At 40.5% G+C, this 27,753-nt stretch overlaps 1 protein-coding gene across 1 annotated transcript in view; it reads left to right on the top strand.

The window, feature by feature from the left end:
- The window catches only part of jade2 (jade family PHD finger 2), a 458,373-nt gene that overhangs the window by 32,886 nt on the left and 397,734 nt on the right, over positions 1-27,753 (top strand). Inside the window, 2 exon segments of the mRNA XM_030154999.1 lie at positions 8,801-8,864; positions 18,253-18,338. Coding sequence (XP_030010859.1) covers positions 8,801-8,864; positions 18,253-18,338 — 150 coding nt within the window.

The following is a 27,753-nucleotide window of genomic DNA, read 5'->3' as shown; positions in this document are numbered from 1 at the left end:
GGAGCGTTCCGGGGTAAAATATGACGTCACCGCATGCGCGCGCAGCCAAGAACTGCCAGTTAACCCACTCCAGGCCAGTTGGTGGCGGTAATGCGCCTCCAAGCTGGTTTGCCAGCCTCTATGACACAATAAAGCTGCAGAAAAAGAAGGAACAACCATGACAACAATGGTCGGTTTCAGAACAACATACGTGCTGCTAACTGTACTCAGTTTGCTGTCGCTTCTCCACCAAAAGTTAGACTTACTGCGTCTACACTCTTACCAGCGGAGACGCATTTCTTATGTTCGCCAATGCCTGAGTCAATCCCAAACTACCATCGAAGGAGGACAGTTAGGAGATTGCCAGCTACTGGTCTGGCATGGCCACTACAGTGTATTCAGCCGTCCTCGCGGACTCATGTTAACGCAGATCGTTATCATAGCGGCTTCATCTTAACGGGGAATGATTTTATAACGCAAAGGAGAAATATTTGCGGAATTAGATCCTTGTGTTGCCGTGTAAACGTACCCTTAAACCTCTTATTGATGTTTATTCTGAGTGCCTTATTTAGTAAAAACCTGTGAAACTTTAATTCCTCTCTTTGTCTTTTTCTGTTATTCCACCCTGTTTTGACACCTAGCAGAATGCAACAAAAGTACTGAAGAAAAGGAGCACAAGCACATACTCATAGCAGCTTTTATGACATTTCTATAGCTGCAAATTCCAAACAGCCCATTTCATTGAACTAATGTCTCAGGGGTTAAAGGGTGAATTAACAAATTAGCTTCTCTCCCTTATATGCAGGTAGCTGCTTGCGTTTCTCCTGCCAATAACTGATCTCCACCAGATTCTACCCGAGGAATCATCCCGCAACTTCAGACCATGTCAGATGTATTTGACAGAGTCCTTGACCAAACTGCAAGCACCATTGAAATATGTTAGCAAACTGATGGATGTGTGGGAGGCAGCAATGTAACTTTAACCCTCTGACCTACCGTTTATCAGCTGTTCCTCACATTATAAGCAGAGACTCTCTCTGGTCTCTCAAACATTTAGTACTACATTTTGTAAGCATTACAGTTTCTCATCTTATGATAAATGGATTTCATATACCCAAGCTCTTCTTTCAAAACAGTGTAGGAGCACCTTATATTTAAAAAAATTAATCGGAACATTAAACTAATCATGAAAAATACCATCTACAGCTAGAGCCACTATCATTTGCCACCTGAAACACCTGAGTAAATATCTGGTCATTTTATGCTCATTCAGGTTATAATCTCAGTGAGGGGCTCTGAACATTAAAGTTCTCCTCATATTATGCTCATTAGAGGTGCACCGATACAGATTCAAGTATCGGGGATCGGCTCCAGTACTCAGTGTGTGTACTCGTATTTGTACTCGTAAAAGATATCTGATACAAATGCACCGATACCACTTACGGCCGTGTGACATTCACAGTTCAGTGCAGCAGGTACGAGGCGGTGGAATAATGTGTGGGGAGTGTGAAGAGTGTGGAGATTTAACAAAATAAATGGCAGTGATAAAAGTAATGCTGACTGCAAGTAATGTTAAAGACACAGACAGATACGGACGCAGTGTTCTGTCCGTCCTCTGCGTACATTCCATCCGGACAGAGAATACCAGCAGGAGTACGGAGTGGTGCGGACCACCGCCAGCGGAAGTGAAAACGAAACTTATCACTCATTTCTCTTTTCTCTACCTGCTGAAGCTAAGCTTTTAAACCTTACTAGCGAAAACGCTGCAATATTAGTATCACATTAGTGTTGCCTCGGTCATCTCCATGTCTGTTATTGCTGACTTTCTTCTTCTTCTTCATTAAACTTTCCTCTTCTTTGTGGTATTTGTCCAGTATGGTTAATTCAGAGTGGTGCCCCCTGGTGAATTAATTGAGAAACGCTCATTCCAACACATTAAATGTCAGTAGCAGCACTTTTTTCCAATCAGACCAATGACAATAAAACACATTTACAAAAGGAACTAACAACTGGAATGGGATTATTAAGTACTTGTATTGGTACTTCGTATCGGCAAGTACTCAAATGTAAGTACTTGTTCTCGTACTCGGTCTGGAAAAAAGTGGTATCGGTGCATCCCTAATGCTCATGTTTGGTTTGGTTAATCCCATGCCGTATCTCATACTCGTACTCATCTTCATCCGCTTGTCCGGGTCCGGGTTGTGGGGCAGCAGCCTCAGCAAATAAGCCCAGACAGCCCTCTCCCCAGCCACTGCCACCAGCTCTTCCAGGGGAATCCCGTGATGTTCCCAGGCCAGTCGAGAGATTTAGTCCCTCCAGCGTGTCCTGGGCCATGCCATATCTACCACAAATAAAACCCCTGTTCATATAAATGCCGCAATTTAGAAGGCTTGTGTGACAAATAGATCAAAACTATTTGTGCCAGATTTTCTTAGTGTTTCCTTAAGAGTTTCAAAGAAACTGAAATACTGGTGTTTTATTCAGTTTCGGTATGTGGTTGAAGTGGGTTGCTTGAGAGTTGAACAGGCAAGAAAAACCCTGAGATGGATTGAGTCGTGGAGACTTGTAGTCCAAGATGCAGCTAGAGGAAGTCAATGATGTACTTAACCACTCTTCTCAAAGGCAGGAAGACAAGGGAGAGTTGGACAGATGGGAAGAGGGGGAAAGACGGAGTGAGATGCACAGGAAGTCAATAATGTACTTAACCCTACTCGGCTGGCTTCCCCTGTCCCTGTTAATGCAAGGCAGGGAGGATGGTAGGGGAGAGAGATGACAGGACAGAGGAATAGAAATAGTCATAGACGGCAAAGTGGGGCTGTGTTTTTCTGTCGGCATAAATGTCAGAGCAGTTGAGTAGAGTGTGTGCAGTTCAGTTGGGCAGGGGAGGCTAGGATACAGGAAGAGCCCCGTATAAGAAGGAAAAGCTCAGTTTTATGGCCACATAAATCTCTGTTCCCCACGCTGAAGGCCCTGTTAACTCTCCTTCTCTTTTTTCAGCTTTGCTGCCTTCATCTAGCTGTGCGCTTAAACCTCCTTTTGACTTCTTGACTCTTTCTGCTGCTCTCTTTTGCTTCATTTCTCTCCCTTTCAGACACTCTTGACCCATACCCTCCTTTTTCATCTGTCTGGTGCTTTATGTTTTTTCTTTCTTTGGCCCTAATCTACTAGAGAGCTGTGATTTTTGCCTTTTTGATTTCATTTTTTCCTGAAATCTTTCTCATTTCTTAAAATAAACCCTCAATTTGATCAAGAACATCAAATTAGTAATGCAGTCATGAGATTTCCACTGTATTCTCCTCTGCTTGCAGTTCTTTATCAGACTGTTCTTATTTTGCTTTTGTTTTGTTTGTAGAAAGAAAGGTATTTAACCTTTCTTCAGCATTTGTTTTCCTTTAAAGAGCAGGTATGTATGAAGTGGTTGGACTCAGAACAAGGTTTCTTGGGCCTTTAAGAAGTCTAAAATCTGGGGATGATATCAGTTGAATATTTGTATCATTTGATATTCACCTTTTTGACTGTGTTTTTGTTAATAAGATGACTTCAATACTCCAATAAACATGTTGGTATCCTGCCTGAATCTCCAGTCCATATTTGTCTTGTAGGTCCTGTTCACACTAACATACATTTTTGTTTTCAAATGTATATCTATACCGAGACCACCTAGAAGAGGTGCCGCTGGAAGTAGCCAAACCGCACGGGTAGTAAGAGCTAATGGGAGCAGCCATGAGCCGTAGACAAACATGGAGCAATGAGGAGATTGAATGACTCATTGGCATTTGGTCAGATGCCCATATTACAAAACTGGCTCCGAATGAGCTGTTCTTGACAGTTAACATTATTACCTCCACCAGGAAGTATTGTGATTGCTTTGTTTTGTGTATTTGCGTGCGTGCATGTGTGTTTGTTTGTTTGTTAGCAAGATAACTCAAAAAGTTATGGATGGATTTTCATGAAATTTTCAGGAAATGTTAATACTGGCACAATGAAGAAATGATTAAATTTTGGTGGTGATCAGGGGTGGGGGGGGCCCACTGATCTGCATTGGCAGAGGTCTGCGCTCTCCGAGTGCTTTTCTAGTTTATATTATTTTTTATAATTTATATCAGTAAAATAGAATACATATTCCGAAAACAATACCTGCATGTAGGACCTTCATGTTTGTTTTCATCAACACCCACTGTCTCTGATTCACCCTGCCCCCGACCTTTCTGTCCAGTGCCAGTGCAGTTCGTCACATGTGGGCTTCAGTTAACAAAATTTGGTCCACCAGCAAAATGTGCAGTGAGAATGATATCCGACCCAAATGAAAAAGTCCACATTCGGTCCAAATCAAATAAGTGGACCAAAGGACTTTCCAGGTCTGAATACACCTTAGGACAGTGTTTCCCAACCAGTGTGATGTGGCACATAAGTGTGCCATGAGAAATCATCAGGCGTGCCATGGAAAATTATCCAGTTTCACCCGATTGGTACTGCAAGAGAACAGCTTGATATACATACATATGACTGCACGCACCAATTATCCACTCTACAACGACAGTCTCCTGTTTCCCTTTGTAAAATAAAAGTGAACGTGAACTGGCCCTGTTGCAATGCGTTCTGTTAATAAAGCCCCCCTCACTAGTGATGTGCAGATTAGCAGTTACCTGCGAACCCCTGGTATTAGGTTGGGGGAGATATGCCTCCTATACTGTTATACGATGGACCTCAATCCGTAAGCCGGGGGGGTCCGTCCGAAGAGTCACTGATGCACCCCTCTCAGCTTTCTTGTTCCAAACGGCCACGACAATGTTGCCCGTGCACCCCTGATGTGGCCCCCCACCCCCCTACTGATACAAAGACAAAAACAGAGAGAGACTCAGAGCTGTTGAGGAAGATTTGTGTGTCTTTATTCAGTTCCTGCAAGAATATCAGCTTTGTGTTTAACTAGGCCAAGGTTTCACACTGAGTAAGTAAATTTAGACTAGATTTCTATTATATTTCAATAAATATACTTTTTGTCACTTTTTGTTTGGTGCTGTGCCTTGTGATTTTTCTAATGTAAAATATGTGCTGTGGCTCAAAAAGGTTGGGAAACACTGCCCTAGGACAATGGTGGAGTGCAAAGCTTGTGGTTGCACAAACAAGTGCAAACTGGTGCTTTCCACTCAATCTCACTCACTGACTGCTGTTTGTCTACTCGCACCCCATCTCTCAGAATTAATGATGGTACCTCACTTCTGGCTGGCAATAGCTGTTCCCCATAGGTTCTGGCCCCACATGTAATTCACATAATAAAAAGGTCCAGTGTGCTGCATTTATGGATTTTTTTTTTACTGAATTTTTGTCTCTCTTACTTATAAGTAATACACAAAACACAATTAATGTTGTAGGCATGAACAGTACAGGTACACTTTAAAGGTCCAATGTGTAACATTTAGGAGGAACTACTTGCAGAAACAATTTAAAAGATAATATAATTGTATTTGTATATATTTGTTGTCTGCCGATAAGAATTGTGTTTTTCTGATCTTAGACTCACCTGTTTATTTCTACAAAAGGGTGGCCTCAAGAGTCTTTTGGATTTTTTCTTATTTCAAAAAAGAAAAAAAGAAGCCTTATTCCTAATTTTGGACCTGTTTTAGCACAATATGTTGAAATAAATCTGCATCATTGATGAATCAGTACAATCAACAATAATAGATGACCACACTAATAAAATCCTTATTTCTACCATAATGCCATGCCATCTTTTCTCCCCAAAGTGATGGAGAAATCCCCTCAGCTTTGGTGCTGTATTAAATTCTTAAAATGGCACAGAAACCCAGATAATGCTCTGGACCAACAGAAATCCTATAAGAAGCATAATTTACATTATTTTCATTCACACTATTAAAACTATTCAATGATACCACATACAGGTAGAGTTTAAGTTAACACCTGTCTCTACTGTTCCCTCACAAAGAGCCTGGTATTAAATGGTTGAACTTTTGATGCTCTTTTCCTATATTTTTACTCTCTTCATCATCTTTGTCTTTCTGTGACTCTCTTGAATAACATGTCTATGTCTCAGAGCTTTCCCTGAGTAACTAAATGTTCTTAAAGACCTTTCCCCAAATTTCTGCTTGATACTTGGTGTTTTAATCATGTATGTTGCTTCAGATTGGCTTATTTTGGACACATTTTGTCTCATTTTGCTCTCCCTTTTCTCTTTGACGTTCCTGCTTTGTCTCTCTGGCTCTTCGTTGGACACCTAACATCTCCATCATTTATTTAGTCTAAACTCCTCCCTGTGTTCCTCTCTCACACTTGAACTGATCAATCTATCTGATAAATACAATAAATAGACGTCCTATTAACTCACCTATCCTCTGTGTCCTTGTCTCTTTTCACTTCTATGTCTCTCCTCTGAGGTGACATTTGTAGTGATATCAAGTGTTAGGAGGGCATAAATGCAACAATTAAAGTTTCATTCTGCTGTTTGTGTGAACTTGAATGTTGAGGCAGACTTGCAAACCATACTTCATTCAAACTTGGATAGTGATCAGTGTGTGTGGAAAACTACTGATGCTGTGGCTACATCTGCTTGTTAAATTTGTGTGGAGTTTCAAACTTTTGAAATAATATGGAACTGTTAAAAGGTGAGTAGTTCCTGCCATATGTGAAATCAGTGAAGTGTTTGCCTTTTTAGAAAATATATAAACTCAAAAACTTTATCTAAAACTTAAAGCTGCAGGACACTTTCGTCACCAATTTTTTTAAATCAAATTTGTAAAACCTGAGTATCATAGTCTAAGTATCACGAATCCGTAAGTCTTTCTGTGATTACTCACCTGAATCTCTTGCCTCATGGTGAACAATTTCGAAGTGTACTCCACCATAAACAAACCATTTGTTTACAAACAGAGCCAGTAGCCAACTTGGGCATCTTTGGAATTTTGTTGCGACTAGGGATGTAAACAATTAATCGACTATTGATTAATTGTTGATAAGAATTTGCTCAATTAAATTATTAATTGTCGGTTAATTGCCTTTGTCCACCTGTCAGCACCTGTCCAAAGGCTGCCGGTTTGTCTGCACTGTGACGCCGCGGCTGGGATAGCCGGTCATCGAACCGGATCATATAAAAAATATTTAGCTTTTATTCTTATAGACTGTCTTGGAAAAGAAATTCAGGTTCTCAGGAAAATTGCTGCTTATCAAGTAATCGTTAATTGATCAATAAGGTCAATGAACTAATGATTAATGAATTAATTGATAATTTTCATCCCTAGTTGCGACGTGCATTGTGGGAAGCGGAGCTCCAGCTGTTTCTGTGTTGTGTTTGTTGCAGCCATATGATATCATATGGATGTGCTACTGCTGCTGCCAGGCGGCTGCACGAACCTCCGCTTCCCACAATGCACACTGTGACAAAATAACACAAAATAATCACAAGATAAGGCTTTGGTCTTGCTATCCTACCCCATAGCCCTGACATGTGAGATTGTTTTCATATGTACTACATCGCAAGTGTTAGCTAGAAGTTGTTGCATCTCCTTCAGTGTTGCTGTCATCCTCTTGACAGCTTCCCTGACCAATTTTCTTGTCTTTTCATCAGTTTCAGAGGGATGTCCAGTTCTTGGTAATGTCACTATTGTGCCACTTGTGCCACTTCTCCACTTGTGGATGACTGTCTTCACTGTGTTCCATGGTATATATAATGCCTTGGAAATTCTTTTGTGCCCTTCTCCTGACTGATACCTTTGAACAATAAGCGCCCACTGATGCTTTTGAAGCTCTCTGCAGACCATGGCTTGTACTGTAAGATGCGACTACAAAAATGTCAGGAAAAGCCTACTACAACAGTCCAACTTTATTTGGGGTTAATCAGAGGCACTTGCAATGGTGGCAGGTGTGTGCTGACTGCCTTTTAACATGAGTTTAGATGTGATTGATTAATTCTGAACACAGCCACATCCCAGTTATAAAAGGGTGTGCACACTTGTGCAACCACATTATCTCCATTAATTTTTAGTTCCCCTCCCTAAAATATTTCAGTTTGTTTTTCAGTTGAGTTGTAGAGGTTCTAGGTTATATTATTGGTGGAAAAAGTTTTGAAATTATTTATCTTGGTCTAATTTTTTTTACATCACAAAAAAACCTAGCATTTTAACAAGGGTCTGTAGACTTTGTATATTCACTGTATGTGGCCTGTGTCTCCCTGTACTTGATTTGTTTTATGAATTGGTGTACGTCTGTATTGTGTCTTAGTATGTTCTGCCTAGTTCTTCTGTATTCTGGTGCTTCTTCTTTATGGGGTGAGTTATAATAGTTATAGCCTGCTATAACTATGGTCTCAAAGTGCAAATGATGCACCAGAAACAAACTGAACCATGGTTTCGCCCTGTGAAACAAAGTTTCATGTCTGCAGTTTTGGTCCTAAAATCCAGACCAGATGAATTACAGTGTCCCTGATTTGCTTCAGTACATCTGGATTTATAAGAATAGCCTACTTGCAGCAGTAAACCTTTGTATGTGTATAAAGGAGAACTTGCAGAATAACTTCCAGTGAATACTGCTCTAATGCAGAATGAACACACAAACAGCTCGCACAAGGACTCCACTGTATGTGAAAACAGAACAACTGTATCATTGTGAAGTTCCTGGTGAGTCCGGAGTGCTAATGTGTAACGGTGATCAAGTTAGTTTATTCTGGCAGCCTGCCTGCTGGAAGCTCTGACAGATTGGTGCCATCAGCGCATTATTTCATTAACACTTGTGTTTTCATGGTGAACATCTTCTCACTCGTCATTTTTCTCTCTCTTACTCCCCTCCCCTCTCTGTGCCTCCCCCGTGACAGATGGAGAGCGAGAAGAAGAGGAGAAAATACTCCACGAGTAGCAACGACTCTGACACCACAGACAGTAAGTTTTAGGAATGAAGAGGGGCTCTGTGTGTGTGTGTGTGTGTGTGTGTGTTTATGTGTGTGTAAGGGAAATAAGAAACCTGGAAGTGTCAAAAAAGTGAGTTCCTGTGCTGCTGTAGTACACCAAGCTGCCTGGTTTCAGGCATCTCCCAGAGGGGATTTCTCATATTCACTCTCCAGGTAGACTTTCTGCCGTTTCCTCTTCTCCTCATTAAGACTTCCCAGTCTTAACATCACCACAGTGCACAAGTGAATAAGCAGCCTTGGCGACCATAAAGAGAGGTGGATTGATAAGTAGATGTTTGAGTTGAATCCTCTGATCTCTGCGATGAGCTGGACTGCATCCAGATACATGACTGACAAATTAAAGGTAAATTCAGTAAAGGTTTGGGACACTATCATTCTGGAGGAGACCCTTCTCATTAGAGTATTTACCATACACCAGGGTAGACTATGCATGTCATAAACATGCATAAACATGTAACTTTTGTCACAAACGTGACATGACACATTTTATTTTTTATATGGACACTCAGTCATTACCTTGGTAACAAGTCCATTGTTTTACTGTATTTGTGCCATGCATATGTGTGGGGGACTGGGTTTCCTTCACTAAACCAAACACCAGCTAGTGACTTGTTTGTTAGCAAGTAAGCCACTAACAATAATGCTGCTATCCTCATCAAACATTTTTACATTCCAGTATTAAGTTTATTTCATTGAGTTGTGGTTTATGATTTCAGTAGCTGGTAGTGCATGTTTTTTGTGTGTGTGTATCACTCAGGTTAAATGGGTAAATGTTGTATGAACTTTCAACTGATCAGCTCACTGATGAGCTGAGCAGATGAGTTGAATGAGGTAGGGCTGCATGATTAATCGATTTTAAATCGAAATTGGATTTTTTAATTAGGACGATTTTTAAAAAAGGGAAATCATAAAATCGATTTCATCTGTCTCGTGCCTCCGGGCCGCGCGCTTGCAGGCTACCGTAGGCTCTATCAGTGACAGCGGTCTGTCACAGAAGTCTGTGTAATGACCGGACTTTAAATGTGTTAATGAGCCCGCAGTACTTATAGCAATGTAAGCTGTGGCTTCACGCACCGATCCCGCAACTTAAACATAACTGCATGCGGATCATTCATCTTACGTTGTCCCGGATCCGTACCGTACTGTCTTTTACTGAACCAGGTCCGGGTCTCGGGGTCATCAGCCTCAGCAGAGGAGCCCAGACAGCCCTCTGCCCACACACATCCACCAACTCCAGGGACAGAATCCCTCCAGCGTGTCCTGGGTCGGTCTGTTCCACACACGGATCCCCCAGTTTGAACAGAACCGCATGTGGATCACTCATATTATGTAATCCACGCACGACTGATGCCTGTCACTGACTTACATTGGTATCACTTCTGTGGGCCCAGATACCCCAAAAAGAAAAAAGAAAAAAAAACAAAAACTTTTTTTTTTTAAATAATTAATTTAGTCCTCTTACTTGCTAAATTTTTCATTCACAAATGTAAGTTCTGTAACACAAAACCAAATATTATTTATTTTTTGAAAGATGTTGAACTTTATTTAAAGCTGTCAGATAAATCTGGAAACAAAAAGGCTATAAAAAACATTAGTATTTGCTCTGATTCGGACATTGTATTATACAGTAGTGTATTCCCCCTGGCAAACTTATGTTATTTTCTTGTTGTATACATTGTTTGTATACTCTACTTCATTCAATAAAGATTTAATTAAGAAAAAATAAACTTCTGTGGTGTCATCACATGGTACCATCACAGGTTTGAGGTCAGAGCAGTGCCTTGCATTGTGGGCTGCTCACGAAAACGACATGCTGACTTCTGTTGTCTTTTGTAGTTTTACCCAAAAATCAAAATCGAAAATCGAGTTTTTAGAGGAAAAAATCGGGATTTTTTTTTTTTTGCCAAAATTGTGCAGCCCTAGAATTGAGGCATTGTCTCACTGTCTTCTGAAAAAGTACTAAAACGTGCCTCTATAACAGGTAGTAGGAACTAATGAGGACACAGAATTATTCCATTACTAGATGACATTAAAGGGTGGCACTGTAGGTGATGTCATTTATTTACTCCAAACCAGTTTATCGGGGTTGATCGGGGTTTTCAAGACTGAATTTGCACTTGAAATTTTAATTTAATCAAATGCCATTCCCTGTAGTTTCTAGAAATAAAACAAAAGATTAAATCTTAACATTTTACTCAGCAGAATATGGGAAATATGTGTCTGTTCGCATGCTTCTGTCTGGCCAGCATAGACAGAAATTAGATGAGTTTGAAGGCAAAAAGCAGACTGTTCACAGCAAGACTGAATGTCCATTTGGTTTAGTCTCTCCTAACATCCTTACCGGTCTGATAAGAACATCAAATATTATTTCACCAAATATCTGAAGTAGCAAAAGGATCAGAATTATCTCCCATTGAGATGCTATATCTCTTCTGCAAGGGAGTTCTAGATGGGAAGATGGATGATTTACTATAAAAATACTGAAGGCCCATTCATGCTTCATAGGTATGTCCATCAAATGGTGTCAAGTGTCACTGCCTTCATACTTGGATGCGTCCATTGCATTGGAATGAGCATTTGTCAATCAGTCCACCAGAGGGCGCCACTTGTAATTAACATAGGAGGAGGAGAAGGAGAAACTCAATAATAACAAACACGGCGACCGATTGATCGGCTGGCCGATTAATCAAGCCGATTATAGCTTATCACGATTATTCACCATCGGTCAATATGTAACCCATTTATTAACTGTTTGCTGCGGAGATTCTGATGCTCGCTGGTCCTACGAGGGCTGTTCAATAAGTTCATGGCCTCACCCAGAACAGAACAACACAGACTGATAATTTATATTTTATTTTTCAACATAATCTCCATTTACAGCAATGCACTTGGTCCATCGATGTTCAAGCATCACTATCCCATCACGAAAGAATGTAACATCCTGTATTATAACAACCAGTATTTCTGGGTGAGACCATGAACTTATTGAACAGCCCTCGTATGTGTGTGTTGCCCGAAGAGTTAGAGGAACAGTAAAGCCTGTCAGTTTCACTTTCACTTCTACTCGGACAATCATGCTACTACCCCCCACACACACACACACACACACACTCACACACTCAATGACGGAATCACGACTGCTATCCCCCCGTTCTGACAAGAACGGCGTTCTGACATGGACTGCTAATCTCCCCTGAAAATCACGGACTGCTACCCCCCACCCCCACCTCCCCACCCCTGTTCTGAAAAGGATGGACCGCTTACTCCCCCTCCCCCCCCGTTGGGGTTTGCATCCACAAACTTCCAGGGAACGGACTGAAATATGGACTTAATGAACGCAGAGGATGGACAGAACATGACATCTGTACTAGAGCTGCACAATATATGTATATATATATTTGAGCATTGTCATTGTGATGTATGTGTGCACAATAGTCACATTGCAGGTCCTGCAATTTAGGAGGCAAATGAATTCAACGCGTTCTCATCTAATTTCAAGGGTACCTGACACACTGCACACAGCGATCCACCAATCACAGTCATTTGGAATCAGTTTGGAGTGACTCACTGGTAACAATATTGAAAAATGAGCAACAAACAAGAGAAAATCACCGTAAATGAGGACTTGGTGTCAAAAAGAAAGGCAACGTCAGTTATCTGGAATTATTTCGGCTACAAGAAGGATAATATTGAAGCACGTGTTCTGTGTCGATAGTGCCTTGCACCTGTTGCCACAACAAAAAGGTAACACAACTAATTAGTTTGACCATTTACATCGGCACCACTCAGCTGTTATATACTCCTGAGTATTTTTTCATTACGCAAAATATATATCGCAGGGTTAAAAAAAATCGGAATGTCAGCTTTTTCCAATCACTTTTTCCAATCGTGCAGCCCTAGTCTGTATACGTATCCGTCTTTAACATAGGGCATGAATGGGCCTTTTCTGGAACATTTTGTCATTGTCATAATTAAATTACCTGAATCTACTAAGTACCATCATTTAAAGGTTTTAATTTACGTTCATGCAGTATCAAGGGTATGGACAAGTTTGGAGTGTTGAATTCTGGGTAGTCTTGTCACTAAGACAGGCAGATCAATGATGTCTTGCAGCCCTACGTGTTGTGTGGTCACAGATCTGCATGTATAAAAGCTTTTTCAGCAGGTTTAACTGGCTGTTTTTTCAGAGCTGGATGAACCACCCAGAGCTGAAGGCCACAATGGTAGCTGTTAGCTTGGCCTAGCCACCACAGTGTGGGCCCCAGCTGCGTCTGTTGACTAGAGGTTATCAGGTTTCTAACTGAAGGATGCCCATGATAATTTTTGGCTGCTGAGCGCTGAGCGGAACTTTTAATTAACACACAGCCCTGATGGTAACCTCCGACTGCGCTGCAGCCCGTTTGGTGTTCCGCAGTGATGGAGTGGTGCAGCTGTGTCATGTGGGCTGTGTGGAAGTAACCTGCACACTTGCACACAAACACACACTGGAGTGCAGTGCAGATGTATGAGTCTACCCAAAAATATCCAGCAGATTAATTCACAGTCCCTCTGAGGGCATGTATACAGTACCTACCACACAGATTTGTGGATACAGTCTTACAATAATATACAATGTATGTTGAAGGCAAACTGAGGGAAAAGCTGACTGAAAGATTGCTAGCAAAATATCTTTGCAACAAAAGCCTGGAAAGCACTGTTAGATAGGTCATTTATAGCTCCTTACTGCATGTTCTTGTTCTTTAGTGTCAAACTTCAATGTCGTGTGTTTGGAGGTGATGTTTTTTTTTTTTTTTTTTTTAATTTTTGTATCTTGTTGCTGTACAGAAATGTGAAGGCAATTTTCTTGTGGAAGACAAATGCATTTATTTGTCTGTCTCTGGAAGAGCTGGAGGAGGTGTCTGGGGAGAGGGAAGTCTAGGCATCCCTGCTTAGACTGTTGCCTCTGCGACCCAGCCCTGGATAAGTGGTAGAAGATGAATAGATGGATGTCTGTCTGTGTCTGTCTATCACTTTTCAGCGTATTAGTTCACATGTTAAAGTGGTCTGAGAAGAAATATGAAATGTATCATCTCAACTAAACTCTGTTTTCTGACTGTACATAATCTATCCAATGATGGTGCAGATTTAGCTGATCACAGATGTTTTCAGACATGAAATTAAGTATGTGAGTGACAGCCATAATTTCTGATCACTGTTCAAATTTTGTCAGGTACAACTCTAGTTCTCTACTCTGTGGCTCCACATAGAAGCTTGGATAAATGGATTCACTTTTCCACAACATCATGAAAATGTGTCTGGTTCATCTCACTATATATTTAATATTTTTATGGATTGAGAGCAGCAGAAGAAGTTTTAATAGTAAAACACAACTATGTTGTGTTTCAGTCAATCAATCAATCAATCAATCAATCAATCATAATGTATTTACATAGCACCAAATCATAAAAGTTATCTCATGACACTTTATACATAGAGTTGGTCAAAAACCAGACTCTCAATCCATATGAAAACAGTTTGACTTGGATATAAAAACAGTAAAGCTTTTAAGAGTAAATGCATGCATTTCTCCTTTAATTACTGATAAAGGTAACTGCTTATTAGAACATGTGCATCTATATTTTGTTGTTTCAATGAAACTTCAAAGTATATTCCAACACGTTGCCCTTGAATATACTGTTATTGATTCAACATACAGATTTAATTAAGAAAACTGTTTTTGACACGTTGGAGAGACTATGTCTCTCGGCTGGCCTGGGAACACCTCGGGGTCCCCCCGGAAGAGCTGGAGGAGGTGTCTGGGGAGAGGGAAGTCTGGGCATCCCTGCTTAGACTGTTACCCCTGCGACTCGGCCCCGGATAAGCGGTGGATAATGGATGGATGGATGGAACTGTTTTTGAATCATGTCAAGATTTATGTTTTCGGCTATATGGCTTAGTTATATGTATATCCCTGTGCAGTTTTTTGTGTTTTTGTGCATTTATTCTGCACATACATATATGGAAATTCAGTTATTTGGAAGGCAAGCCTGACAGCAGTTCTGCCTTTGGCAGCTACTTGTTCAGATGTCACAAGTAAAATTAGCATGGTGGCAATGAAATATGTTGAGTGGGAGGCAATACACACACACACAAATGCAGTCATGGTCACATTGTGCTATATTACACACTATTGGCAAATTTATGTTTTCCATTATGCTAGTGTGATGTAACTTAATTGCCAGTGTGATGCAATTTTTAATAAGCTTTCTTCACGGTGCACAGATGAAAACAAGCTTTCAGCCATGTCTACTGTGGCTTTATTACTTAAAAAAAATAAAAAAAAATAAAAAATGAATTAATAAGAAAAATAGCATGAATGAAATTACATACACATGGCCCTTCTCTTCATGTCTGCATGGCCTTGGATTATACATGACAGGACAGATAGTAGGAAAAACCTGACACGAGTGGTGTCTTCCTACTGTTTACATTGTGTTGACAAAAAACAGGTTCATACCGAAATGATATATAGCCATTCTTTATTTTAAGTATTGGTACAGTATCACAAAACATAATATTAGAGTACTTAAAGGCGGCCTTACACTGTGTGAGTTTAGAGACGATTTCTCACTCGTGCGACTATTTCTGGGATCGGGACAGATGTGCCTCTAATCGTGTGTCGTGCTTCGTGCAGTGTACATGGGGTAAAGAGAAGCGATTAGCACCTCACGACCACCTCACGACCAGCAATCGTGTGTTCGCAAGGAAAACGGAGCTGTTTGAAATCCTGCTCGCTCCTCGTGAGTGTATCGTACTGTCAAAGCAGTGCCACGAACCGATGTGCCTCAAATTCTCACACTGAGCATGCGCGAACACAGACGCGCACAGTAGCGTACAAGCTGACAGTAGCTGGCTGTTGTCCTAGTGCAGTTTAGCTTTTGCAGCTTACCTCTAGTTCCTGCTGTAGGATGACAGCCCATACTGTCCACGTCTGGCCAACCAATTCCTGCACCAAACACATCGTTGTCTTTTCTTCTTTTTTGATTCCTCACAGATAATGGCACATATTACCAAAGCAGCTCGTTGGTTTTTGTTTAGCACTACCATTTCGTGACTCACGCCAATACACAATCGTCTATGCACTTTTACGGATTCCTTGGTATTTTAACGTTGTATTTCCGGATACAACACTCAAACGTGTCGTGCGTCCTGTGGTGTATGGTCCTACAGTGTGAGCAGTCAGGTCGCATACGAGCGTCGGTCCGTGCAGTGTGAGAACAGGAATCGTGAGTCTGACTGTACGACTGATTCGCACAGTTTGAGATGGAGCTGCGTGCAACGATCGAAATAATCGCACAGTGTATGGCCGCCTTAAAGCTGCAGCAGGTGAAATCAGCGGAAAACACCAAAACTTAAAAGTCAACACATTCTTTGTGCATCTCTTTTCCAAGCCTCTTTGTTTAGTCACCAGTCATCACTTCTGACTGAATCGGATCACAGCTGTCACTTATGTCATATTTAACCCCCCTGTAATTAACCAAACTCTGCAACCTGAAAAGAGTTCACTGATGTGGACTATTTGTTTCATGTCAGACCATGTGATTTACAATATCCTGAAAGGTAGCTATGGCGCTTTTGCTCACCTAATGAAAAAGCCCTGCATTTTTAAGATTATGAAAATATTCCTTAATCCCTGGGTAGGGCTGGGCGATAAAACAATAATGATATATATAGCGAAATAACTTTTCCTTCATAGAAAAATGAGACATGCTCATACAATTTTAATAGAATTTATTCATCCATGTTTTGACAGACATAAGAACAGCCAAGTAAGTATCGCTGCACTGAACCAGTCATGCTGGAGCCACAGCAAGTTCGGTTGACACACACAGCACAGGCATAAGAGCCAGCTGTAGCACACACGCTAATGTTTGGGCTGCAGTGGGAGAAAATGAGTGTTTCGTCAAGAGGAAATTTGACTGAGAACTCGGGCGCCCGGGTTGCTGAAAAGTAGGGTGCGACATAGAAGCCAGGAGTTGGACGTTCAAAGTGTGTTAAGTTTCATTTTTGGTTTACGCCATTTGTGGCAGTTATGGAGCGCACCCCCACGAATATACCATCAATATTGTTCTGTGAAGATGGTCTATTTTGTTTGTGTTCTCTTGTTAAACTTGAGAACTTTTGCCTGCTGGTCAAACTTTTAATTTAGTTTTATGTATATATACCTCTTTTATTTATCTGAAACAGTTGTATAATGCTCTTCAGCACATCTGTCATGTTCAACCTCTGACAGAAAATAAATCATATTTAAATCAAAAACAACCTTCTGATGTCTTCACAAGTAACTTATGAGTAACGGAAAATTTAAGTTTGACAAAAATTGTGATTTGATTTATATTGTGATTCATATCCTCTGATATGAAAAAATGATCGTGATATGATTTTTTTTCCATATCACCCAGCCCTATCCCTGGGACATGAAGGCTAGTGAATGACTTGATGAGCATAAAATGTCAGTCATGCATTATGTCTTTCACTAGATCTGAATACAACTGAACACCTATGGGCGATTTCGGACTGATGTGTTAAACGACACTTTCCACCACCATCAACACCTTATTAAGATACTTTTATGAAGGTTTTTTCTTTAATTTGTGAGCAGTGTGTAGGAGAGCACATGGAAACACACACAGAAAAAATGCACACAGCGATGCTGATTGAAGCGGTGGGTGGGATATTGGCTCCAGCGTCTGGTTAATTGCCATTAAGTTGTGTATTAATGAGGTTGTAAAGGACCACAGTGGACTAACTGCTTAACAAGATGCTATTTATACTGTCATTACTTATTAAACCTCTTAATAGATCATCATCGGTCTGTTTCAATTAAAGGGCTGACTAGGAATATAAGTACAGCCATAAGCGTTGGAGAAGTCACAGGAAGGTTTCTTTTTCACTGCTTCATTTATTGCATAGAGGAAATTACAGAGGTCTTGCACTCTGTCTCACACTCATTTAATATTTTTTTACATTGATGAGCAGCTTTTTACTTTCCAGTAAGAGACTGATTCCCTGCTGGTTGTGGTGTAGCATAGGATATTTTGTTTTATTTTTATTGAATTTTTTTGGTAAATCTTCAAAGAAACACAGATTTCTCCAGTGGGACACCCAAGTTGGTTTGAAGGGAATTTCAGTGCATGGTGTGCACTTGGATTCTGATTTGATGCCAGAGAAAGAAAAGCAGAAGAGCCTCTTTTTTGTTCCATTCATTAGGTTATCTTCTTACGTTCTTGATCTCTTTTTAAAAAAGAAGGTTCCTAGTCTACACTAAAGCCATTATTAAGTCTTTTTTTTTTTTTCTGTTTTCTGTTTTCTTGCTGCAGGTCAGGTGACATCGTGGTGCAGGTCATCCAAGAACACAGGTACCAGCAGCACTTGGGTCCGCCACCAGCACAAGAAACCATCTGAGGTGAGTCAGTGTTGCAGCCTTGTTCATCGGTGCGATCAGTTACAATATACACACTGTTGTGTTTTTATGCAACATGCCTCCTGTTAGACTATTATGAGCTAGGGATGTTGGTGTACTCTGCTCTGAGTTTGATTATTTGTGGCTTTGATAAATGACAGTGAAAGGTTGGATTCTTGCATGATGTGTGGTTGTTGAAAACTCTCTTTGATCCTGGTTCAGGGTTGTAGAAAAAGAGTGTGGCAGTTAATCACCCCTTGACACAGTGGAAGGGGTGAATGTGACAATTAGGGCTGGGTATCATGGCCAATTTCCTTAATCGATTCGATTTTGATTCATAAAGTTCTGAATCAATGAATCACGATTTGATTCGATTCGATTTGATTCAGTATTAATTGATTCAGATTAATTTAGTGATACCAAAGTACAATTTGGAGGTGTTATCTGATTATTTGACTATTGCAGCAATGCAACACATTAATGCTCATAACAGTATTGATATTTGAAAGGAAATGAAAGGAAATATAACATTTCAGCAGTAAATAGCTGAATCTGCTCTTAAATAATGAACAGGACAGAAACATTGCCATGTTTCTCCAGTGGCTCAGAACGGACTTCTTTGTCATCTCTGTTGTATTTTATGGCTGGTGGCTTCTACCACTTTTGGCTCCCCTGAATGGGCCATGTTGGGCCCTTGATACAAGAAAGTCACTAGTGCTCTGTGATTGTTGGGGGGGGGTCGCGGTCTGTCATTGTCGCTTTATTATTCCAATAACTCCATATAACTCCATAGTATCACCTATGGCTGACTATGGATCCAAGTTAACATTCCTAGAACAACCGGCTTCCGTGTCCTGCCTCGGAGAGCCTCCGGGCAGCCACTTCCTCTGCATTGAGGATTTGACTTTGAGGATGGGAGGACCTCCCGCGGAGGAGTTTCCCCCACCCTTCCTCCACGTCCTTGTGCGCCAGAACCATCACGAGCAAGATCGAGACACCCTGTTTTCCCCAAGGGCTCACGAGATGCAGCCGGCTGTGCCTTGGCGTCGGTGGTACCTGGGTCAGGTACCGACGGTTTTGCGCTGAAAAATCTGTCTCATCCACTATTAACTGATTCCGCAAAATTTAAATGAAATCAATCTGAAATCAATCAAATCCCTTTTTTTACCCAGCCCTTGTGACAAATGTGGATTGATGGAGATTTCAGAGTCTTATGTACATATAAAGTAGGAGTGTAATGGTACACAGTAGTTACAGAGTTGGTTCACACCACAATTTGGACATTGTTCAGATCAAGTTGGGTAAAAAAGTGCATTCAACAAGGGATTGGTACCAGAACGTGGTACAAAATGGGCCCCAGGGTCAAATAATTTAAGACTGGAGTATCAATAAGCTCAGATGTTATTGGTTTTCTGAGCAGTACTAGAGAAGGAAAAATAGAAAAGTAGGTCTCCTATATATTACAGTAACAAATAAGTCGTTCTGCATTTTTTCTCAGTAACTAACACTAACTGACTAAAATGTTTGTTCGATGCATTTTTCGATTTTCCATCCAGATGACAGACATGAGCGATCTTTCACAAAACCCAGTGAGAGTCTGACAAGTACAGGTGGAGGAATGCACAGTTGGATGGTAAACTCATAGTTCATTCATTCATTCTTTTTTTTTTTTTTGATAATTTTTTTATTTGTTTTCATTATGCATCTCAGAAGTACAAAACAAAAGAAAAAGAAAGAAAGTCACATTTTATAATACAAGATTCTGTGACACACAAAGTATAACCCCCCCCCCCAGAACCAGTGGCGACCCCCATACCAACCCACTCTGGATCTCAGAATATAAAAACCAACTAATAAAGACAGATAAAGACAAATACATGTATATAGATGAAAGAGAATATAATTTACAGATATAAACAGAATAGTGATCAGGAAAGTCATAGACAATTATGTTGCACTCTTTCTTTGACGATAAAATAAATACCATCCCACATACTAAGCGTTTTTCGACTGGCTGCATGCATCCGGGCCACTGACCTCTCCATCATAACTATATCTAGAAAATAATTAATCCATTGTTGGCGAGATAAAGTATGAGGTGGTTGCCATCTCAATGCCAGCATTTTCTTGGCTGCAGTGAGAGCAGCCCATAATATACGCCTTTGCTGAAGAGAAAGTTCTAAGGTAGAGTCATCATTAAGCAGAAATAAAGATGGTGATAATGGGATATCAATCTCTAGCATATCACTCAAAGTGACAGAGATTTGCTTCCAAAAATCATACACTTCAGGACACTCCCAGTACATACGTATAAATGATCCTACAGTATCTTGTGTACATAAGTCACACATAGGAGATGGAAAAATTTTCATAGTGTGACGTTTCCTGGGAGTGAAATACATCCTGTGTATAAACTTGAAATGTATTAACTGATGGTCAGGGTTTTTGGATGTGTCGTGCAAGTTCTTCCATACTGTTTCCCAGCGAATGTCTTCCTCTCCTGCAGAAGAAACATCCCTTTCCCATACACTTTCTATAGGCAGCTGAACACATGGATCAGAAATAAAATTATAAAGTTTGGAAACCATCCCTTGTGTTTGGCTATGTGAGGCAAATAATTTACGCAACGGATGTGTTTGAAGTGTTGTGCACCAAGGGACACCATATGCCTTCATGGCAGATCTCAACTGCAAATAAAAGAAAAATGATGAGCCAGGTAGGTTATATTCTGCTTGTAAATCATTAAAAGCTCATAAACCATCATCATTAAACAGATCTTTACAAACATTAACTCCCCTATTTCTCCATGAAGGGAAAGAACAAGGTGTTTTGCCAATAAGAAGAGAATAATTATTAGATATAGGAGAATGCTTGTGCCATTTTAGATCTGCATTAGCATATTTCAATGCAGTGAGGTTAATTCTAAGCAAGTAAGAACTTATGGGGCCTAAGCGTGATCTGGCTTCTTTAAGTGGTATGTTAGAATACACCAAGTCTTGAAGTCTGTAGGGTTGAGAAAGATTTTCCTCAATTGGTCTTCAGGAGACAGAGACATCCGGATCAAACCATACAGACAAAGGTCGAAGCACAAAAGACTAAAAGGTACATCTTGAAGTTTGGTAAGGCCAATCCTCCCCATGTCTTATCTCGCTGAAGGGTCTTTGGCTTCAAACGTGCTCTTTTCCCATTCCATACAAATTTGAATATGAGAGAATGTAGTTTTTCCCAGTAACCTTTTGGAGATGCAAGTGAAATCATAGAAGAATAAAAATTTATGCGGGGAAGTACATCCATTTTGACAATTGATACACGAGCTTGAAGAAAATTTGATAGTTTTGACCAGCATCCAATATCCTTCTCAATTTGATTATTTATATTTTGAAAGTTATATGATGCTATGTGAAATATGGAGGGGGAAATATCAGCACCAAGGTATCTGAACTGCCTGGGATATTGGAAGGTAAGGGTATAACTGAGACAGCTGAATTTAGATGTATCAAAGAAGACTTGGTCCAATTGATTTTATATCCAGATAGTGAGATAAATAAGTCAAAAGTAGATAATAAATGTGGAAGAGAAGACCCTGCGTCACCAACATGAAGTAGGATATCATCTGCATACAATGATATACAATGTTCAGTATTATTGAAAGAGATAGGGAGTGCAGCGGGATGTTGTCTGATTTTCTGAGTCAGAGGTTCGAGAGAGAGAGCAAAAAGTAATGGGGAGAGGGGGCAACCTTGACGAGTGTCCCTTAATATGAGTTCATTCATTCTTGTGATATGTTCTGGTGCTTGCAGCCTGGAGCTCAAATACAAACACAAGTAAATGAATTAAAGTGCCCAATGACCAGCTGATTGTTTCACTTTGGCTTGGATTATAATTGAATGTGAAATGATCAGAGCAATCTTTGATTTGTTGTTCCTAGATCCAGAACAGGATGATTTAGAGATCAGGAAGCTACAGGAAAACCACCACACTGTCATAATATTGACAGTCCTGGATTCTAATCTATTATGATGCTGACAAATGATGAGTAAAACACCATTTTTACAGTAAATAATTGATGGTATTTGTTTCACTTTACTACCATAACAAAAGTAGAATCTATGATGATCGGAAGCTATGATGAATGATTAGATGAAGCTCTTGCACTTTTCTGCTATAAAATATTAGTTGTATATTAATTATATAAGCCTATGCTACAAATGACTAAATAAAGGAAAGAATTCTGGTCACAAATTTAACTGTAACTCTAACCCCTACCTAAAAAAGTTTCGATAAGAATAGTTTTGAACTACTGGATGAATAAGCAGTATATAGGTTTTGAACCATAAGGAAGGACCAACCCTCATTATGGTGTAGTTGGCAAAACAGGTAAATATGCATCTTCTCTTATTGATTTTGCAGTTTTTGCAATTTGCAGTACATTTAGACTAGGGATGTAAACAATTAATCGACTATCAATTAATTGTCGATGAGAATTTACTCGAAATTATTGTCAGTTAATAGCCCTTTTCCACATCCTGTCTGAAGGCTACCGGTTTGTCCACGCTGCGACACCGCAGCTGGGATAGCCAGTCATCAAACCGGATCATGGTGTTGATGAGTTACAATCGCTTTAGGGACATGGTGGAGTGAAACACAGACTGGCCTGTCTGTTTGTGGGAGCGTTGCACCCCCGCCTAAATACACGCACAAATGTGGGGTCGATATCGGATCGGAGCGTTTTCCCTGGAGGTTGGTCTAGTCCACAGTCATCTGGACTATCTGGTCAGTGAGACAGAAGTTGAAAACATCCTCCAGGCTCCCGTGATACAAAGTCAGAAATGCCCATTTCTTCTAAACTGTCCCTCTTAAGAGCCATTTATTTTATTGAATTTCTCTGCAGAATTTATTTAGTTCTACTCCATAAATGTCATAGCCTGTACTGTATCCAATGGTACAATAAATCAATCATTAAGGAATATGACATCCTTTATTTAAGAAGTATATAAACAATACTTAGCTTTTATTCTTGTAGACCCTATCGAAAGACAAATTCAAGTTCTCAGGAAAATCGCTGTTTATCAATTAATCATTAATTGATTAATAAGGTTAACCAATTAATGATTAATGGATTAATCCATAATTTGCATCCCTAATTTAGATGTACATGTGACTATAGACTGCCATTTATTTTTTGTACACACACGGAAGTGTCTCGTCTATCTTGTGACAGTTTGGGATGAATACACTTATCATTGGACCCTGTGTGAAGCAAATCGCCTAGTAAAAGTTCACAAAGTTACTGAGACATTAGGTTAGAATAATAGAGAACCCTTTTGTGGCATCTGTAACATGCCTTAGTCATTACCTCACCAAGTTTTGTGAAAACCTGAACTGCCACTGCAGCCCTAGATCAATCCTTAACTGAGACACATAGTCACCCCAGTGTAAATACAGCCATCCATGTCATCACTGCTAAACCAGCCGGTGCATAGATGGCACAGATCGGTTGGCTAAAGTACCAATTTGGAACATCCATATGGTCGAGATCAGGGATCCCAAGGGCTCGCAAATAACCACCCTGAGGAAGAATCTGGCATAATCTACTTGGAAAATGGTGCTTTGTACCAGTTGTGGCAATGTGTTGCGGTGGTGGTTGCTGCCTGCCAGTCACACATTCCTCCCACTCTGTCAGTGAAGTGGGTTCAAATCTGTTTAAGGGGAACTCGTCTCTTGCCGTTTGAAGAGTTTCACTCCAAAAATAACCAGTTGGAACAAATTACATCTACTCTACAAATTAGCATGAGTGATTTTTTTTTTTAAGTTAAGGAGAGGAGGTAACTGTCTCTGGTGACACTTGTTTAAATTATAGCTTCTAATTTCTAGAGTAGTACACTTAAATGCATCTTTTAACAAAATGAATTAATGGCATTTTAAGATCTTATTCCCCCTTTTCTTTGCTCTGATTCCAGAAATGCTAAAAACTATAACAGAAGAGCACAAACATGTTTTTTTTTTCTGCTTTTGAAAGGGGAATGAATAAAGCAAAATGGCATGCATGCCCCTGAACCACCCTGAAGTACAAGTCATCAGCAGAGCATCTGTCATTCCTGTGCATTTGAAGCTTCCTCCCCCTCAGCTCCATCCAGTTAACCACAGGCTGTTGGAAGGTCCTGTCAGCAATCAGTCTCCCAGTAATTACTACTGTAGCTCTCTCCTCTGACCCAGGCCTCAGCTGCAGAGCCAGGGGCCACGTTCCCTTTTCATAACGCTGTCTGTCTCACTCCGACGGCCTTCGGACAGTGTTTTACTGTAATGTTTCTGCTTTTTGGTAGCAGTGAATGACAAGGAAGGTTAGGGAAGAGGCAGGTGACAATCTGACAGAGATTCCAAATTTTGAATTTGAGATGTAAGTCAGAAAAGCATGACCCATCAAACAGGAAAAAAATACACACTGGAATTGTCTTAGCGGAGCTGAAGGGACTTTACCACATCATTCTCTTCTTAGCTTTACTGTCCGATGCCTATTATGTTATTGTCCCTCATTTACCTGTTGATTGTTTTTGCTGTATTAATGAACTGTGCTTTACTGTATTTGCATTTTAGTTCATTTAACCATACATTTCCACAAGGACCCATAGCAATTACCATACAGCCAATAAGGTTTGTAAGACTTTTAATGAAACTCATGCAACTTTAATTGTTAAAGGTGCGGGAGACTTTCATCACCAATTTTTCATCAAATCTGTAAGACCCCAGTCATATCCTCATTATCACAAATCCGTAAGTCTTTCTGCGATTACTCACCTGAATCTCTTCTGTCATGGTGAACAATTTCGAAATGCTATCCACCATAAACAAACCATGTGTTTACAAACAGAGCTGGGACATAACTTGGGCATCTTCGGAAGTTTGTCGCAACGTGCATTGTGGGAAGCGGAGTTCCAGCCGTTTCTGTGTCATGTCTGTTGCAGCTGCTGCTGCCAGGCAGAACTCCACTTACTCCGCTTCCCTCCAGCTGTTTCTACGTTTCAGTCATTTCCGCATCGTGTCTGTTTCATCCATATAATATCAAATGGTTGCGCTGCCAGTGGCGGCGTGAACCTCCACTTCCCACAATGCACGTCGCGACAAAATTCCGAAGATGCCTGAGTACGGTACGGATCCATGCGGGACAACATAAGATGACTGATCCCCATGCAGTTATATTTGAACTGGGGGATCTGTGCGTGAAACCACGGCTTACATTAGTATCATTACTGCTGGCCCATCACATATTTAACGTCTGTGGTCATTACATGGACTTCTGTGAAAGACCACTCTCACAGATAGGAGGAGGAGCCTACGGTAGCCAGCAGGCACACAGCCTGGAGGCGCGGGTCAGAGACGCGAGAGAGATGAAATCGATTTGATGATTTCCCTTTTAAAATTGTCCTAATTTTAAAAATCCGATTTCAATTTAAAATCGATTAATCACGCAGCCCTACTATAAAGGCAAGAGTTGTTGGAGAGAAGAAGTTGGTAAGGTAATGTGATGAGGTAATTCATGTGTTTTAGAGTTTTTCGTTTTTTGCTGAACCAAAACTTCAGCCTCCTCTGGACCAAACGGCTAAATCACTGTATGATCAAAGGTAGTGGTTTTGATTGGGATCAGAGTGACTTTAGATTTTCAGACCAGTTACAGGAAGTGATGGCAGGGTATTGTCAGCCTTTGTATGGAAGCACAAAACGAGAGGAGGAAATGAAGTTTTCATAAAGGTGTGGTCCTACAAAGTAATACAAACTCAACTTGAAAGAAGACATAAAGAAACGTAACAAGGTTATTGATTTGATAGTAGTTGTATAGTTTGGACCAGGGAGACAGGGCTTTCTCTGTGGTCGGCCCCAGACTCTGGAACGTCCGGCCCCCCCATGTCTGAATAGCCCCCATGGTGGCGTGTTTTGGGTCTTGTCTTAAGACCTACTTTTATTCTCTGGCTTTTAACTCCACGTGAGTTGTGTGGTCCTCTGTGTCTTTTATTAGGGACCGAGCCGAAAGGTAAGGCCCTCTCACACAGTGAGAGGCCTTGCCTGCAAGCAAGGCCCTATTGTTATTTGTTCGTTTTTATATTATTCAGACACCACTTTGACCTGGATTTTGACCCCCTGAACATGCTCGAAAACTCACCAAATTTGGCACACATGTCAGGTCTGGCGAAAAATTTGATAAAATGTAAAAATTAACCCCATAGGTGCCAAAATGAGCTCTGTAGCGCCCCCTAGATACACAAAAACGGCCCTAGTGGCCAGTAGGAATGTCGTGGAAACATGAAACAAATGCCAAAATTTTTGTCTCATCGAGCCCGACAAATCACGCACTGACACTCATGACCTAACTCCAACAGGAAGTTCAGAATTTGCCTTTCAAAATAAAATCCTCAAATTGCAAACTTCCAGTAGGAATGTCGTAGACACACAAAACCAACGCCAAAACCTTCGTTTAATCGAGCTCAACAAATCACGCGCTGACACCTATGAGCTATCTCCAACAGGAAGTTCGCAATATGCCTTTCAAAATAAAATTTTTAAAACTAACTCCGATTACACCGTTTGTCGTATTGACTTCTAAATAGCACCAAAAGATAGAGTGAACTCTCCTCAAAAACGTTACGTCACACTTTTTCCATAACTGTCTTAGTTTTTTTTTTAGAAGCCTGCAAAGTTGCGATGTTTGGAACTCATTTTTCACTTTGGAGTTCATCCCCACATGTGACATATCTACGCATTCAGGGGACTCAGCACAATGCTCACATGCAAGAATTTTTGAGATAGGATGTGCGGTTATTTATTTATAGCAATTTGTTTATTTTCATACTTTTTCCACTTTAGACTGCCATTTGACCCCCTTAACATGCTCCAAAACTCACCAAATTTGCCATGTATGTCATGGCTGGTGAACACTTTCATTCAATATCAAAATTAACCCCTTGGGTGCCAAAATGGACTCTGTAGCGCCACCTTTGTACTAAAAAACACACAAAATCTGCCCTAGCGGCCAGTAGGAATGTCATAGAAACATGAAACAAATGCCAAAATGTTGGTCTGATTGAGCCGACAAATCATGCACTGACACTCGTGAGCTAACTCCAACAGGAAGTTGGCAGTCTGTCTTTGAAAGTTACTCTACGTTTCTGCAATTACTGCTTATCCATTTCAGACTTCTGCCAAAAACTTATACCTCATTAAATTCCCACAAGTCTGCAGAATCCAAAAGTGAAAGAATTTTTCAGATACGACCTACGGTTATGGAATAATGGTGACTTTTTGAAGAGTATGTTTACTTTCACTTTTCACAATGACAAAATCCCTATATAAGGCTTACCAGCGCAAACCTGCATGTGTCTGATAGTAGACCAGTGGTTAAAGCACTGGTCTATTATACAGGAGGCAT

Source organism: Sphaeramia orbicularis, chromosome 14 (assembly GCF_902148855.1).
Source record: "Sphaeramia orbicularis chromosome 14, fSphaOr1.1, whole genome shotgun sequence".
Taxonomy (NCBI): domain Eukaryota; kingdom Metazoa; phylum Chordata; class Actinopteri; order Kurtiformes; family Apogonidae; genus Sphaeramia; species Sphaeramia orbicularis.
This window is presented reverse-complemented; position numbering and strand designations above follow the sequence as displayed.